This window comes from Bos indicus, chromosome 5 (assembly GCF_029378745.1).
Source record: "Bos indicus isolate NIAB-ARS_2022 breed Sahiwal x Tharparkar chromosome 5, NIAB-ARS_B.indTharparkar_mat_pri_1.0, whole genome shotgun sequence".
In the NCBI taxonomy this organism is placed as follows: domain Eukaryota; kingdom Metazoa; phylum Chordata; class Mammalia; order Artiodactyla; family Bovidae; genus Bos; species Bos indicus.
The window spans coordinates 112,301,104-112,319,776 of NC_091764.1; the positions used below are offsets into that span (position 1 = coordinate 112,301,104).

At 41.2% G+C, this 18,673-nt stretch overlaps 1 protein-coding gene across 3 annotated transcripts in view; it reads right to left on the minus strand.

Moving 5' to 3' along the window:
* MRTFA (myocardin related transcription factor A) overlaps positions 1-18,673 on the minus strand; it is a 176,139-nt gene that overhangs the window by 39,456 nt on the left and 118,010 nt on the right. For all 3 annotated transcript variants that reach the window (XM_019961855.2, XM_070790458.1, XM_019961853.2), the window contains one exon: positions 3-68. In XM_019961855.2, coding sequence (XP_019817414.2) covers positions 3-68 — 66 coding nt within the window. The remainder of the gene's footprint in view (positions 1-2; positions 69-18,673) is intronic.

Genomic DNA, 18,673 nt, shown 5'->3' on the forward strand with positions numbered 1-18,673 from the left:
ACGCGGCATGATCCCTTGGCTCACCAGCTCCTCCCGAGTCCGGCGCTGCTGGAGCTTCAACTGCAGCACTGCAGGGCAGCAGAGAGAGAGGGGAGATGAAGGCTCAGGCAGCTGTTCCACCACAAAAGACACATTTTCAAATGCACAGAAAGCCTCGACACACAAGGGTGTAGTGTGAAACAAGGATCCCCGGTAACTGTGGCTGTAATTGCAGAAGTGGCCTGATACAGCAGGGCTTCCGTATTCTGCTGTGGGCGGCGAGAGGAAGTTGCGAAGGGTCTTGCAGGGCGATAACAATCCACAAAGTACCAGAGTCTTGCCTATTGCTCAAAACCTCCTACAACAAACACTGTGTCCTCCTCCAGGACTGAAAAAACACAAATTCTTAACTCAAAGAAAACATAATGAGGACCACTGCCCAGCAGAAAAGGCTTTTTCTAGCTGCTCTACGCCTTCCTCCTGGTGGTAAATGTTTATCACAGTTAAGTGTAGTGAGTTACAGATCAGGGAGTATTGGTTATTTGTAAAATCTTCTTTTTTGGATCTAAAAATTATACCTGTTTTCACCAAGCAATGCACTTCCCTCGGCCAGAAACTATTTTCCCATTAAGACAACTCTTCTCTGCCTCTTCCTCTGCACTTTGAGCCTTCTGTTGACGTGAAACACAAAGCTAGGTGATTCAAAGCACATCCGGGCCAGGGGAGGGTGATGAGGGGGTTTTCTCCTATTTCTACTCTGGCAACACCACCTGATGTAACAAGTTAATAGGAATTTTTTAGAGTTAAAAGCCAATTATCTTTATTTCAAATGTGAGTGAAACCTAAAGGTATTATTACCACTGCACACCATGCGGAATGACAAAGGCCTCCAATCAGAAGCGAAGTGAGAACATGTTCGGAAAAGGAAGATTGAGAGGATCTCACTGGCCAAGGGAAGTTCCTTTCTGTGATAAGTCTTCATTCTAAGGTCCTGCAAGTCCCATCTGAGGGCGACCTGTATCTATGTGGAATTGCATTACCCTAACGTCTGTCTTCCCCATCCACAAAGCAGTTTTAAGACGGCCTCCCCAGATGGCAGACCTGTAACCAGTCTCCTGACCACCTTCAAACCCAGCAGGTCCAAAACCTACTGCTTGTGCCTAGTCGCTCAGTCCTATCCGACTCTTTGTGACTCACTGGACTGCAGCCCGCCAGGCTCCTCTGTCCATGGGATTTTTCAGGCAAGAATACTGGAGTGGGTTGCCGTTTCTTTCTCCAGGGGATCTTCCCAGACCCTGGGATGGAACCTGTATCTCCAGTGTCTTCTGCATTGCAGGTAGATTCTTTACCTGCTGAGCCATCTCTTCCCCACCCAACTCCTCAAATCTAATCAACATTCCATCCTTTTTCTCTTTAATGGTATCACCATCCTCCTCCCCAGTACTAACACTAAAATTTTTAAGCCAACTTCAACTCTGCTACCTCCTTACACTCCTATTTTATCAAGTTTACTGCATCTTCTCATGCTGCAGTGATAGCACTGGATCTTCCCAACCCAGGGATTGAACCCCAGTCTCCTGCATTATAGACAGATTCTTACCATCTGAGCCACCAGGGAAGCCCTCACCCATTCTAAGTCACCACAATCCGGATTGTCCAATTACTCACAATTCACTTCACCTGGAAATGCCCACCTCATCACTTCTTCACCTGACCTTCCCAACTGAGAATTACTCCAGGCCTCCGATGAACTACCTTGTATCTGTTATAAAAAGTATAGAGATATTTTGCCCTGTGTAATACTTACCCCCAAATAATGTAAACTCCTGGAGGACAGGGAATGTATCTTATTAATCTATGATGCTCTCCCAACCAATAGTACTCAATACACAGTAGGTATTTGGCAATTTGTTTCTTAATTGAACTGCATCTCTAAATGATGATACATACAGTCAGAGAAATCTAAATAGGAGGGTATTATTATCATTTACAAATTAACACTGTTAAAATTAAGAAAGCCTTGCAGAATAAAAGATAAAAGTGGCAACAGTCACACTAATAGCTAACACTGATAGAACCAATGGACAGAACAGGTATTATTATCCTACTTTACAGGCAAGGAAAATGAGGCCCAGAGAGATTAAGTAATTTCCCTAAGGTTATCCACTAATAGAGGTACAACAGGTTCGGAACTCAAGCATTCTGATTCCAGAACCTGGGCTCCCCACTTCTCTGTTTCTCCAGGGTCTCCTGAAAGCCTGTGCTGCTAAGATAACAGGCCCGGAATGTGATTGCCTGGGTTCATTCTGTGCCAAGACAGACAAAGGGGCTGAGGGACATAGATGATTCAGGCCAGGGACAAAGAAGTCTAGGAGATCAGCTTCAGTAAAATAAATTTAAATTAAGAACTTGATTTCAGAATAAATTATAGATCAGCAGCAACAGTAATAATAAAATTGTAAGAGGAATCATTGAGTGTTGCTACGTGTCAGTCCTATATTAAATGACTGACATACTTAAAAAAAAAAAAAAAAAGCCCTGTGGGGATATTACAATTATTATCTCCATTTTACAGATGGAAAAACTAAGGACCAAACCTTTAAACTTTTGCCTTAGGTCAAATGGCTCAAAAGTGCAGGAACTAGGATTCACATCAGGTCTCTGTGATTCTAAAGTGAAGGGAAATACTTAATACTGTGCCATATGTTTCCTTGGAAGAAAGAGGAGGGCCAGGCAGAATAAAGTAAGAGGGGAAAGGGGAATCTGTTAGCTTTTACAGTGTTTCTAAGGCCCAGTGTAAGATGAGTTACTGGAAAATGATTAAATGTATCAAACTTGTTTCATTTCAGAGAACAGGGAAACCTAATGCAGTAAGTCTGAACACTTCAAAAAAACAATAATGAATGAAAAATACGTCTATTATCCAAGAATAGTTCTGAAATAGCAATGCGCGCCTTTCCAAAAACCCATATACAGATAGGGCCATAAGGAATCCATTATGCAAACTTCTTGACTGAAAAACTTCTTGCTTCATGAAAGCAAAAGGTTAAGTCTATGATTCATGGAGTTTAGTTGCTTTTTTTTAAATGGCTCTAGTTCAAAGGGGAAGATTCATCTAATAAACCTTTTCTATCTCAAACTAAGTGAAATTAAAGTTCAGTTATCTGAAAATTCCATTTGTGCCTCTCAGCAGTTAATACCAAACTCTAGTCTAATCTGCAATCTGACCAAGTTTCCCATTCACGTAACAGAATTAACCCTGTGTCAGTATGCCCTGGGTACTGCTACAACCTGATAGCAGGTATGTATTATTTCATACATTGCATAATCCCTGCTCACTCTAACAATGTTTGTAAGGAGGAAAATAAGCAGCAAATTCAGAATTATGGTGTACGGTATCTGTTTGGCTGTGTATATATACAACAATCCTTCTTCTGCGATGTCTGACCACAAAGAAACAGTATTTACATGAATTTCCCCTTTCCTTAGTCTATCTTAATTCCTCTTAATTCTAAGCAGTCTAAATAAAACGCCTTTATGTTTCTAGGCCTTGGGATTATTCATTTTAGAAGAAATCATTCAATAATTTAAATACCATAAGAGTCATATATTATGTATTCACTGCAAAAGATACTCAGATCAGGAGCACATTTAAGAGACCATAATTTAATACACAACCACCCTCACCAAGATAAAGCTAACACTAGTTCAAGTGATTATTTTCAAACACAGTGCTAGATCAAGGCAATTTTTAAAAGTAGGAATGCGATAAATTCTATGTTAGTGTATATCACCATTTAGATTTCCTCTCCAGTCCCCAAGTCAATAAAAAACTAAACAAAAATACCTATTTATGTACAAGCACGAGTCTTTATACTTTCACTGTTACCGAATTCCACAAATTTAATATAGCATCTGGTTTTAAATGCATCTGTGCAAGCAGCCTATTATCTATAGATGAACAGATGTCTTTGAAGCTGATGCCTGGTGAATCAGCTGAGCTGCCTGCCAGTAAAGGGTTCAAAGAAAAGAAACAAACCAGAAAGTGGGAACCTGAGCTTCTCCATCCCCATGAAAAGAACCAAGTTTTCAACCTATTTCAAATAAAGGTGATCAACTGCTATTTGAACAACTGGCTACTCAGGAAATTAGAGCAAGGGGAGGAACCTGACGTTCTTCTGCCCGGTAAGACCATAAAGGTATGCCAATGGTATTCAAGGGCTGATGCCCAAGGACTGAATGTATCAAACAATTGAATCTATCAGGTGGTATACTCCCAAGTCTGGCTCTGTGGCTCCCACTGGTCAGAAGTTCTGTATTTTACTGGGAAGGGAGATGTGCAGCTCAGCAGGTTGCTCCTACCTCATTTGTATTCACCCATTACTGGTTTCCCCAAGACTTCTAGAATAGGGAGGGGAAGTGTGAGTTATGAGGGAAATAGAAGAGAAGAGCAAAGAATTAGTACAGGAATAACTGGGAAAGAGCAAAACCCCTGCCCGTGTACCATCCTTGCTCAGGACAAAGACCTCTTCAACGAAGAATCTGACTGCAGGAACGTCCCATTACCTCGGCTCTGTCACAAACACCGATAAATCTTTTTCTCCCTTCTTTAAATCTGGATATGAAACTTTAAACATAATCAAAAGACCATGAATTTGACTGCAGCTTTTCAGAATATTTATGTTACGAAAAGGCTCCAAAATAAACTTGTTGATTTTGGGAATAAAGGAAATGCTCCTTGACTAGATATTACAAGTTAGCCCAAAAAGTCACTGCTGTATTAGAAATTCAGTGAGGTTTATATGCTTGAAGAGAGCAAAAGGCAAACAAGCCTTCTCAAAAATCTTTTCTCCCCACCCCAAAACCCCACTAAGATATCTGACTCTAAGCCATGGAGGTTCTCATAGTTCCAAGGAGGATACAGAAACCCAGAAATGATCAACTGACAGACTGGCCTGGCTGGAGTTGAGTCTGAAATTATGAGTTTTCATGAGGATTAAAAGTGATCGCCATAGTAAGATACTAAAATAAAAAGGACGAATACACTAGAAAATAAATTAGATGTCATTCCTGGTATTCCTAAGATACAACTAATACTAGAAGATTTCTCCATTTTAATTCAACTTCATGATACTTACATGATTTAGAATAAAGAATGTTTGATTTATCTACTCATGAATTACAATCAACCTCGTTCTTGATAATGAACAAATATGCAGAAAATCTACAAGAACGTCAAGACTCGAACAATACACTCCACCCAACAACCACAGAACACAGATTCTTCTCAAGCATACATGGAACGGGCTCTAGGACAGATCATATACTAGGCCATAAAACGACTTTCAATAAGGTTAAATGAATTTAAATGATACAAAGTACATTCTTTGACTACAATGAAATTAAATTAGAAACTAACAATAGAAGAAAATCCGAGAAATTCAAAAATACGGAGAAATTAAATAACACACTCTTAAATCAGATTGATTATATTCTTTGCAGCCAAAGATAGAAAAGCTCTAAACGGTCAGCAAAAACAAGATCGGGAGCTGACTGTGGCTCAGATCATGAACTCCTTATTGCCAAATTCAGACTTAAATTGAAGAAAGTAGGGAAAACCACTAGACCATTCAGGTATGACCTACATCAAATCCCTTACGATTATACAGTGGAAGTGGGAAATAGATTTAAGGGACTAGATCTGATAGAGTGCTTGATGAACTATGGATGGAGGTTGGTGACAATGTACAGGAGACAGGGATCAAGACCATCCCCAGGAAAAAGAAATGCAAAAAAACAAAATGGCTGTCTGAGGAGGCCTTACAAATAGCTGTGAAAAGAAGAGAAGTGAAAAGCACTTCTGGAAGGAAAGATATACCCATTTGAATGCAGTTCCAAAGAACAGCAAGGAGAGATAAGAAAGCCTTCCTCAGCGATCAATGCAAAGAAATAGAGGAAAACAATAGAATGGGAAAGACTAGAGATCTCTTCAAGAAAATTAGAGATATCAAGGGAACATTTCATGCAAAGATGGGCTCAATAAAGGACAGAAATGGTATGGACCTAACAGAAGCAGAAGATATTAAGAAGAGGTGGCAAGAATACACAGAAGAACTGTACAAAAAAGATCTTCACAACCCAGATAATAACGATGGTGTGATCACTCACACTCACCTAGAGCCAGACATCCTGGAAAGTGAAGTCAAGTGGGCCTTAGGAAGCATCACTATGAACAAAGCTAGTGGAGGTCATAGAATTCCAGTTGAGCTATTTCAAATCCTGAAAGATGATGCTGTGAAAGTGCTGCACTCAGTATGCCAGCAAATTTGGAAAACTCAGCAACGGCCACAAGACTGGAAAAGGTCAGAGTTCATTCCAATCCCAAAGAAAGGCAATGCCAAAGAACGCTCAAACTACTGCAAAATTGCACTCGTCTCACACACTAAAGTAATACTCAAAATTCTCCAAGCCAGGTTTCAACAATACGTGAACTGTGAACCTCCAGATGTTCAAGCTGGTTTTAGAAAAGGCAGAGGAACCAGAGATCAAATTGCCAACATCTGTTGGATCATCGAAAAAGCATGAGAGTTTCAGAAAAACATCTATTTCTGCTTTATTGACTATGCCAAAGCCTTTGACTGTGTGGATCACAATAAACTGTGGAAAATTCTGAAAGAGATGGGAATACCAGACCACCTGACCTGCCTCTTGAGAACTCTGTATGCAGGTCAGGAAGCAACAGTTAGAACTGGACATGGAACAACAGACTGGTTCCAAATTGGAAAAGGAGTACGTCAAGGCTGTATACTGTTGCCCTGCTTATTTAACTTATATGCAGAGTACATCATGAGAAACGCTGGGCTGGAGGAAGCACAAGCTGGAATCAAGATTGCAGGGGGAAATATCAATAACCTCAGATATGCGGATGACACCACCCTATGGCAGAAAGCAAAGAACTAAAGAGCCTCTTGATGAAAGTGAAAGTGGAGAGTGAAAAAGTTGGCTTAAAGCTCAACATTCAGAAAACTAAGATCATGGCATTTGGTTCCATGACTTCATGGCAAATAGATGGGGAAACAGTGGAAACAGAGATTTTATTTTGGGGGGCTCCAAAATCACTGCAGATGGTGACTGCAGCTATGGAATTAAAACACGCTTGCTCCTTGGAAGAAAAGCTATGAACAACCTAATCAGCATATTAAAAAGCAGAGACATTACTTTGCCAACAAAGATCCGTCTAGGCAAAGCTATGGTTCTTCCAGTAGTCATGTATGGATGTGAGAGTTGGACTATAAAGAAAGCTGAGTGCCGAAGAATTGATGCTTTCAAATTGTGATGTTGGAGAAGACTTTTGTGAGTCCCTTGGACTGCAAGGAGATCCAACCAGTCCATCCTAAAGGAGATCAGTCCTGGGTGTTCATTGGAAGGACTGACGTTGAAGCTGAAACTCCAATATTTTGGCCACCTGATGTGAAGAACTGACTCCTTGAAAAAGACCCTGTTGCTGGGAATGATTGAAGGCAGCAGGAGAAGAGGAGAAGAGAGGATGAGATTGTTGGATGGCATCACCAACTCAATGGAGATGAGTTTGGGTAAACTCGGAGTTGGTGATGGACAGGGAGGGCTGGCGTGCTACAGTCCATGGCATCGCAAAGAGTCAGACACGACTGAGCAACTGAAATCATGAAATAGCCAATGGGTCAAAGGAAAAATAATAGAGACATTAGAAAGTATTTTGAACTGAACATATAAAGATTTATGGGCTATATATCTAAACTAATGCTTAGAGGGAAATTCATAGATTTAAATGTTTGTATGAAAATAGAAGGAAGACTTCAAACTCATGCTCTAAAGAAAAACTTCACTATCAGAAGCTAGAAAAGAAGTGCAACTAAACCCAAGTAAGCAGAAGAATGAAAGTTAAATGAAAGTTAAATGGAAGTTGGACACGCAAAAGTTGTGTCCGACTCTTTGCAACGCCGTGGACTGCAGCACGCCAGCCCTCCCTGTCCATCACCAACTCCCAGAGTTTACCCAAACTCATCTCCATTGAGTCGGTGATGCCACTGCTTTAAATTATAAAGCAATTATGTAGAAAATAGAGAAAACCAATAGAACCAAAAATTTGCTGTTTACAAAGATTAACAAAATTGATAAATGTTTAGTTAGAACAACCAAGAAAAGAGAGAGAAAATCAGGAATGTAGGAGGAGACATTATCACCAACTATAGAAATTAACAAAGTTAACAGAGATACCATGAAGAACCACATGTCAACAAATTAGATAACTCAGATAAAGTGGACCAGTTCCTAGACTGGCACAGACTATTGACATTGATTAAAAAAAAAAAAAAAAAAAACCCAAAAAACAGACAGACGTATAAAAAGCAGAGATTGACTTGTTAATTTAAAATCTTCCTCAAAAGAAAATTCAGGCTCAGATGGCTTCACTGGCAAATTTTACCAAAAATTTAACAGAAGAATTAGTAATAATCCTTTAAGAACTCTTTCAGAAAACAGAGAAAGGAACACTTTCCAACTAACTCTATTAGTTACTCTGATACCAAAGCCAGAAAGAGACCACAACAAAACTACAGAACAACACAGCTTATAAATACTGACACAAAAATTCTCAACAAAATATTAGAAAGCAGAAGCCAGGACTAGAACCAAATATGCTGAATTTTTATCCTTGCATTATTTCCCCATTCCAGTGATTCGCAACACTTACTTCACAAATAAAATTATCTGAGAATTTTTAAAATTTACTTATTTTTTACAGTAGGTCCTTGTGTTATCTATTTTAAATTCAGCAGTGTGTATCTGTCAATCGCAAACTCCCAACCTATCCCTCCTCCCCACCCTTCCCCACCCCTCAACCATAAGTTCATGGATAACGTTTTTAATTGGTCTGGAGTGAGGCTTGGGAATCAGGGTTTTTCAAAAACTTGCCACGTGATTCTAATGCAGCGTCAGGTTAAGAACTGCTGCCCCATTTAATGATAGTTTGGTCTAACTTAAATTCACTTTACTCTGGAAAATTAAACATGCTGCATCCATGTTCATGATGCCAATCATAAATCAGGTTGAGTATCTAGTACTTGAGCTGGGTGAGCTGACGTGTGTGTTCAGTCGTGTCTGACTCTGTGACCCCATGGACTGTAGCCCAGGGATCAAACCCGAGTCTTTTATGTCTCCTGCACTGGGAGGTGGATTCTTTACCACTGCGACACCTGGAAAACCCAAGTAACTAGTATTAAGCAGATTTAATTCACCTTTCTTTTGACAGTCCCAATTAAGTGCTTTTAAAGCACATCATGGGCTTCCTAGGTAGCTTAGTAGTAAAGAGTATGGTCACCAACGCAGTCCATGGGGTTGCCAAAGTCGATACAATGACTTAGCGACTGAACGACAACAAAGTACATCATCTTTTGTTGTGCACTGAACAATGTTCAGTGTTTTTAAGTTAAAAATTTTGTTTCAGATTTATTTAAAAGTTTGTAACAGGAGAGGACTCCCATTTTCTAACACATTTCTTCTGGAAAAATTATTTGTCATTTTTAAAAATTGTATTTCATTATTATTTATGACATTGGTTTGTTTTCTGTCATACATCAACATGAATTAACCATAGGTGTACATATGTCCCCTCCTCCCTGAACCTCCCTTCCACCTCCCCACCCTTTCCCACTCCTCCAGGTTGTTACAGAGCCCCAGTTTAAGTTCCCTGAGTCATTCGGCAAACTTCCATTGGCCATCTGTTTTACACATGTAGTGATTATGCTTGCATGCTGCTCTCTCCATTCATTTCACCTTCTCTTTCCGCGTCCCTGCCCTTCTCCACAAGTCTGTTCTCCATGTCTGCGTCACCATGGCTTCCCTGTTAAGTTCATCAGTATCATTTTTCTAGATTCCATATTTATGCTTTAATATACAATATTTGTTTTTATCTGACTTATTTCACTCTGTATAACTGGCTCTAGGTTCATCCACCCCATTGGAACTGACTCAAATGCGTTCCTTTTATGGCTGAGTAGTATTCCATTGTACATATGTACTACAGCTTCTTTATCCATTCATCTGTCGATGGATATCTAGGTTGCTTCCATGTCCTAGCTACTGTAAACAGCGCTGCAACGAACACAGGGGTACATGTGTTCTCTACTATTGAAGGTTTGTCAAAGGGAAAAGAATGGTGAAAGAACCACCTCAGAGAGAGAAAATCTGGTCTCTCTCGACTCGTTTCTGTGAGTCTTTGATCTAAATCTAATGCACTTGATATGATGTAATATCTCCTAAGTTCTATTCTGAACACAGCCTAGCACGTTTAGAATATTGTTACAACTAATTTTAGATAGTATATATTCTTACTCCAAATTCTGTTCCTTCTATAAATCCCCAAAGTCTGATTTCATAATAACTGGTACATTTTTTTCTCCTCATTAACGTTCAGATATCAATCCCAGAAGAAATACACAAATACAATTCAGTTCAGCAATAGATAACACCACCCCTAGCTTCAAACTGGAGAATGTGTTTTACTGGGAAGACGAGAGAAGGAACAATGTAGGTTTTATGAGCAAGCTTAGCATGCTCATAATTAGAAAATTCATCTCTGCAGCAGTGAATTATACTGATGCTATTGGTGTATTTTTTGTTTGTTTTTGTAAATTATTTATTTTAATTGGAGGCTAATTACAATACTGTAGTGGTTTTTACCATACATTCACATGAATCAGCCATGGGTGTACATGTGTCCCCCACTGGTGTATTTTTATACTTCAGTTTATTCTATAAATTGCAAAATCACCCAAATAGTAAAAACACATCACCCATCACTGAAAACCAGACTATTCTCTGTATGCTCACTCGTTTCATTATTAGAATATATGAGTAAAGGTAGGTGAAGGTGTTTATGTCAATTACATCTCAATTTTTAAATTATTTTTAAAAGTAAGTGAAGGTACCCCCCAAGGAGGGTATTTATTCCTCATTTCTGCTGCCTGGGTTATTTTACAGCATCACCTCCAAAATAGTGATTGGGGGTCAGGATGAGCAAAGAGTTCTCCTCCATGCATTCTCTCATGCACTTACCTAACATATTTACTAAATAAATATGTTAGGGTCTGGGCTAGTAGGCTGGATACAACTATGGTCTCTGCTCACATAAAGCTTTCAGTCCAGTGGGAAACAAGACATCAAACTGCACATACGTAAGTACAAGTTGTAATTAACGTTTTATAAGAAAGAATAAAGAATGAAGGATTCAGACTCTGGAATCCACAGTTACTTCTCTAATATTCTGCGATAACTAACGTTCCACCTCTCCTCTTCACTGTGACAGTCAATTATCTAAGATACTAACACTCCGTGAGAAACAGAGACCTCAGGGTAAGCTGTCTTAAAATAAGTTAAGACATAGTTTCATTTATTCACTTTACATATATTTGCTTAGCTGCTTGAGGGCTCACACATTTGTTGGTGAGCATGCCTATGTACTTCATATTCGTGCCTTATTCAGTTATTCCTCAGCTCCTTGTCAAAACTTTCCTTGGCGTTCACTCAAAAAATCTGAGGATCTACTGCCTGTGCCAGACACTGAGCTTGCTGGGGGGATAAAGTAGCCACTAGACAGAGTCTCTGCCTTCAGTGGCTGTTTGAGGGCAATAACCATCAAATAGGTGTGCATAAGAGTGAAGAGTATTTTCAAATAAAACATCACTCAGACACCACATCCCAACCAAGTGGTTTGATGGGGCCCACAATTCAATTCATGCGTTCAAACATTATTCTGTACTCTCAAAGCTAGGGCTGGGTGCTAGAAATATAGACATGGTTCTCATGCTTGAGGAATCTTAAGTCTAATGAGGGAAAAATGGTCTCAAAAGTGAATAATTACGATGCAATGAGAAAGATATTGATGTAATATAGATTTTTACTTAAGTCACAGGAAAATGCAACTTTAGCTAGCACACATGCCCTACTACTGGGGCCCCTGACAATTTCCAAGTCATTTGGCCTCATGTGTGATACACGTGTGCATAAATAATAAAAAAGGAAGTGCTGGTTTCTTAAAAACTCAAATAGTTATGTATTTGTAGGTGCCAAGGGAATACAAAGGTGACGCTACCCGACGCTGGAAGTCACGGAGAAAGAGAAACAAGAGGCTTTCTACGTGGGGTAGGACAAGTGTGGACTGACGTTTCAAGTAATTTTCTGATATCATTCCCAAAAGTACCATTCCTGTGGGCCCCTATTTACTGCAGCCTCTTCTAAGTCCTTCCTGCAGACGCTACAGAGATGTGACAGACAGGGGGAGGCCTCTGCGCCCCACTGCTCTCCCCTGCCTCTCTGCGTCCTGGCTCTCAACTTCTGCCCCGTCCTACAGCATCCCTGCAATGTTTTCTTCTCCTGCTCCTTATACAGAGTTTTTCAAGCTTTCTAGACCATTTCATGATTTTCTTCCTTCAACTTGGAATATCAGCCTGAACAGTTAGCACAGTGTGAGTGAAGTCGCTCAGTTGCGTCTGACTCTTTGAGACCCCATGGACTGTAGCATACAAGGCTCTTCCATCCATGGGATTTTCCAGGCAAGGGTACTGGAGTGGGTTGCCATTTCCATCTCCAGAGGATCTTCCCGACCCAGGGATCGAACCCGGGTCTCCCACATTGCAGGCAGATGCTTTACCATCTGAGCCACCAGGGAAGCCTAGCATAGTGTACATGGCACTAAAAATGTATTTCTGGCCTGTGCTTTTAATGTAAACAACAGTATTTTAAACAGTACTAACCTTTAAGGGTAGACCCAAAACATGGAAGAATGGGAAGGCAGGGGTTCCAGTACTGGCTCTGCTGCTACCTAATCAAGTCACTGGATTTCTTTTTAGCCTCAATTTTTCTCACTGTAATACAATTTGGTAAAATAACTCCTGCCCTTTGAAGCTCCAAAAAACCTCATGTATGTGAAAAGTGGAACACATGTATACCTGTGGTGGATTCATTTTGATATTTGGCAAAACTAATACAATTATGTAAAGTTTAAAAATAAAATAAAATTAAAAAAAAAAAAAAAAAACCATATCACAGACTATAAATGTCTCACTAGAGGTCTTTACATCAGATAGCTTTTCTCTTGGACAGGAGCAAGAACTGCTAGGAGTGTAACCTAGTACCATACCCCCAAAGAGAAACTCTATTTTGCAGAGTAAAAGGGCCTTATATAAAAACCTCCTTGTTTAAAACCACACCCCAAGTTGTGTGGGGCAGGAGGGAGGGGGAGAGGGAAGAGGAGGGGAGAACTGCTTCCTTCTGGAAGGCTTCTGGAAGGCAGTTCTGGGACACGCAGTGAGTGAAGCAGCACGCTCTGTTCCCGGACTCCAGACGACCTGGTACGCATAAGGAGTGAGAGACAGAGAAAGGCAGAAGAATCAGCACTCATTCATTAATAAAATTAAATGTACAGTAAGTGTTCAAAGCACGTGCCTGAAATTCTGAGCTGTCAATACCAAAACAGTGGTTAACGGACCCAGAAGGGTCCCTTTATTTGTTGCCAGAGAAAGAAGGACCTGCTAAAAGTCAGATACGGAGTAAAGACAAAAAGGAGGAGGTAGAGGTGAGAGAAGGAAAAGTTGATTTTCTCTGAGATCCTACTGATCCACCATCTAAAAATCATATGGCCAAATGCACTGCGGTATTCTAGACTGGATCTTGGAACAGAAAAAGGAGATGAGTGGGAAAACAAATGAGATCTAAATAAAGCGTGGAGTTTACTTAGCAGTGTAACCAATGTTAATCTTAGTTTTGACAAATGCACCACAGGTATGCAAGATGCTAACATTTGGGGCAGCCAGTGAACGGTATACGAGAGCTCCCTGTTCCATCTGTGCAACCTTTCTGTAAGTGCAAAATTATTCTGAAACAAAAAGCTTACTTCAGAAACCCATGACTTTGACTCTCCTTTCAGAGAGATGTATGAATCAGTTATGAAAACATATTCAGGGTCAGGGTTTTCAAACTGAAATGCTACCATGTGTTGGACAGAAAGAAATGACTAATTCCTATAAACGATTGGTTGTAACAAATAACAGTCTAATAAATTCAAATTATAAAATGATTTGTGGCATAAACAAATACAATAAACAATGGAACGTTGAAGACTTGAAGACAGGAATACCTAATTCTTTAAAAACTACACATACCAAAATCACTATTTTAGCGATATGCTCATTCAACCCTTTCAAAATCCCACAAATGTCTCATCTCTCTAAACAGTGTGTAAATATGACTTAATATGTAATGTTGATGAAATATGTAAATATGATCTCTCAAATAATCTGCTTTAGAAATCAGAAATAATATTATCAAAAAAAGATAAATATCTTCTATTTAATCTGAATACCAGCAGAGAGACAGGCAGTGATGAGGTATTCTCCTGGGCTGGTAAATCTGGTAATTTACAAAAGATAAGCTTGTGAAAATTTAACTTGAACTACTGAAGTATGAAAAATAAAAGGGCTCTGTATTGTGTAATAATACTTATAAAATGGTGGAAACACGCATGCATCATCTTATTTAATTCTTGAAACAAAGCTATGTGGAAGATGTTATAATTATACTATTTGTAGATGAGAAAATTGAACCTTAGGGAAATTAAGCAATTACTCAAGGTCATAGGGTAGGTAAAGGGTAGAGAGCAGGAACTGGAGCCCAGCTCTATCTCAACCGACAAGCTGAGCTTGTGACCACTACTACATATTGTGCTTCTCTTCTTCCACAACACACACCAGTTCCACACTTTTAAAAATGACACTGTATTAGTAATGTTATCTGCATGAGTGACTGGAAAAAAATGATCTATATTCTTATGAACCAGGGGAAAGTCCAGGTGATTTCAGCTAATAGCATATGGCATTCCAGAACTCCAGAATTGAAAAGGCTCCCTCTATTCAAATTCCAACAGAAACAGAGACTATAGATAACAGTGGTCACTTGTAAAGCTCATTCAAAGGGGCTCCTCCCAGAGGTGGGAGGCAGTCGGGTAGGATCCCAGAGAACTCCACAGGCCCACTTTCCACTTGGAGCTCAAATGTGGGAACATCCATGCTGAACAGGCAGAGAGTACCTGCTTCCTGGTACAATTACCTCTCTGCAACCTGCCAGGGGCTCTTTCCTGGTACTAGGGAGGTTCTGGGTTGACTCATTCATTCATTAATCAAACTAATATTTATCAGGCACCTACTATGCGCTAGGCACTGTGTCAGGTGATATAGCAGTAACATGGACAGATGGCATCCCTGCCCTCACACAGTGTATGTTCTACTGTGGAAAACATAGTAAATAAGTTATATAACTTACAGTGGACATTATATGAAGAAAAATACAGTAGAATAAAAGGAAAGAGAGAGAGGTTGGGTGGTCATTTTATACTGAGTTCACAGGCAAGGCCCTTCTGAGGAGACAGATGCAGAAATCTAAATAATATGAGAAACCATGAAAAGATCTGGAGAAAAGAGTATTCCAGGCAACAAAAATAGCAAATGCAAAGGTACCAAAGTTAGAAAAGACTTGTCTTGAGAAAGAAACTGAGACTTAAGAAATGAATTGAACACACTGAACTTTACTATGCAGTCACTGAGTTGGGTACCCTACTACAAGGACTCATTCAATCTCGGCAGCTACTTAAGGTACGTACTGCCTCTATTTTATAGATGAAGAAGAAGAGGTTCAAAGAGGTTAATTACTGTTTGCACAGCTAGTAAGAGGTAGAGCCAGAGTTCAAACACAAGTTGGTCTGATCCCAAAGTCTGTGCTTTTTCTATTACATCATATTTAATGCCAGAGTCATGGCAAAAATACTAATAATTACATATAAGTAAGCAAATAAATTAAACTCCCACGTCCTCAAAAACCTGAGGCTCACCATTTCATTTTGGGTAGCTGCTCATCACACCCCTGAAGTAATCTTTTCTAACTGCAGCAGACAGATTGCAAACTGCCAGCCACTTCAATGTCTCCAGTCTCTTGCCGGAGGATCAACAAGGCAGTGCTCAAACGACCCACCACAGAAGACCTGAGAATAACGTGTACTTGCACCACACGTCTGAAAGATGGAGATAAACTGGGAATGTGCCTCCTTTAGACTGGCAGAGCCGTCTGAACAAGCCCTTCCAGCTTTAAAGGCACCAGGAACAGCACTTTTCCTGTCACGTTAGTTCTGCACGTTCACCCAGAAAACATGGGCTGCTTCAAATTTCACTTGCTATTTCCCTGCCGTATAACTGGTGGGGGCTTCCCAGGCGGCTCAGTGGTAAGGAACCTGCCGGAGATGCAGGAGATGCAGGAGACGTGGGTTCGATCCCTGGGTCGGGAAGATTCCCCTGGAGGAGGAGGGCTTGGCAACCTACTCCAGTATCCTTGCCTGGAGACTCCCATGGACAGAGGAGCCTGGCGGGCTACAGTCCATAGGGTCACAAAGAGTTGAATGTGACTGAAGTGACCAAGCATGCATGCCCTGTGTAACTGGTGCTGACATGTGCACCCAACTTTGCTGTGGGCAGGTGACAGGCGAACAGATTCAAAACTTGGAACAGGGTAGTTCTTCCACAGCAAGCCAGAAGTGAGCCCAAAAAGTTTTCTCTTAAAACTATATGAGAGCATTTATTCCTTCTGTATCTTTATAATACGGATTTGAAAACACACAACACGGTGGGATAATCATGACTGTGATAAAGGAGGCCATCAATCTTAAGGGAAATCAACCCTGGATATTCACTGGAAGGACTGACGCTGAAGCTGAAGTTCAAGTATTCTGGTCACCTGAGGCAAATACCCAACTCACTGGAAAAGTCCTGATGTGGGAAAGATTGAGGGCAGAAGGAGAAAAGGGTGTTAGAGGATGAGATGGCTCGATGGCGTCACTGATGCAATGGACATGGAGCTGGGCAAACTTTGGGAGATGGTGAGGGGCAGGTAGGCCCCTCATGGCGTGCTGCAGTCCCTGGGGTCACAAAGAGTAGGACACAACTGGGCAACTGAACAACAGCAGCAAAATTCTTTTCTGCAGAAGAACGAGATCCATAAAATTAAATTTCACGTAGTATATGAGGTGTGAAAGCTACAACTCTATCAGCTAAAATCGTTGGAAGAGTTAAAATTCTCAAGATCAGAAAAGTCAGTCTATTAAAATACAGTAGCCCATCTAACTACTGTAGGATTTTCCCATGCCCCATCCCCCCAGGCTTACTTAGTAAAGACATCACAAAAGTAAATGTGTAAGTAACTCTAAGGGCGGTCTAAGGGTTGTTAGGAGAACTACAACTCTGTATTTCCTGAAGTTTCTGTGGTCAGGTTTGCAAGTGGAGCATTTCATTACTGCAGGTTTTACACAGAATTTTACGAAACAAACCTGCATTAAGTTAAAGCAGAACTGAAATCCATGCCTTCTGGCCACTTCAGGAATGATTTCTCTCTGTTTTCCCATCACAGAAACCTCCTTTTAATTTAGATGTTTGGCTCTTCAACATATACAATGGGTCAGAGGGGACAGTGCAGCTCCAAAGCTAAAATGGAAGTAGAATGCAAAGGGACCAACCGATTACCCAGTGACCACACACCGCACCTTCTAGCATGATTCTGAGTGACGGCAGAGGGTGCCACGCCTTTTAGCAGAATGCTTATTTTTAAATTATCCCGGATACCAGCTTATAGCTTCCTTCCTCCTGCACTTTCGAATCGTCCCAGCATGAATAACATCCCTCCCTAAGAAGTCTCCTTGTAGTTGTTTCAGAAAAGTGCATTCGACGTGTTTGACACACTGTGTGATACACAAGCAAGACCCCTCTGTCTCTGGCTCTTCTGCCTCTCTGGGGCATGAAAGCAACCAGAACTACAGCAACAGCTGGGGATCATTAAACCGACAGAAATAGCTTCGGAGACTCCACTGGTGAGTGACTGGGGGGAGGAGAGGCTCAGTATCAGATTAAAACAAATCAAAAGGGCAACAGGAAAAGGGCGGGGAGAGGGGTAAGGTGAAGCCCAAGTTGTGTATCACACCCGAATTTCCTTTACACAGTCCAAGGGATGCACCAAAGCAAAATAAAGGGACGGGGGGCTGCAGCCTCATTGAGCCCCACCTATTCTCGGATGGAAGGTTGAGTCAAACCTAAAAATGCGGGTCAATGACGACAGGCTGGGGGAGGGCCAGGGGGAGCTGCAGCATCACAAAGGCTAACCTGGGTCACCCCCAATCTGCAGGAACCACTAGAGGATGTGAGACAGTTCTGGGGCTGTGCAGACAATGAAAATCAACTCCACGATGGAGCAGGGGCAAGGGGATGAGTGTATGTGCCAACCCCTAGGTAGACTCGGAGACCAAACCAAGTCCCAGGGCATCCCCTCAAGCGGGGAGGACCAGACGCTGGATGAAACGCAGGCCCGCAGGCTGTCCGCTCCAGAGCAGAGCCACGCCTCCAATGCTAGCTCTGGAGCCTGGCGGGCCTCCGAAGGTCGGTGCAGGAATGTGCCATCTGCCTGGCCCTGTGCCCGAGTGAGCTCAGCACATATCTGAATGCCCCAGAAGAGCTTTCAGTAGGTGGCCCCACGGGACTGCACTTGCATATCCTGATCCATACCTCAAAGTCTGGTTAGTCCCGGGATCCGCGGGGTAGCCTCTGCAGCTCCCCACTTGCTAGCCTAC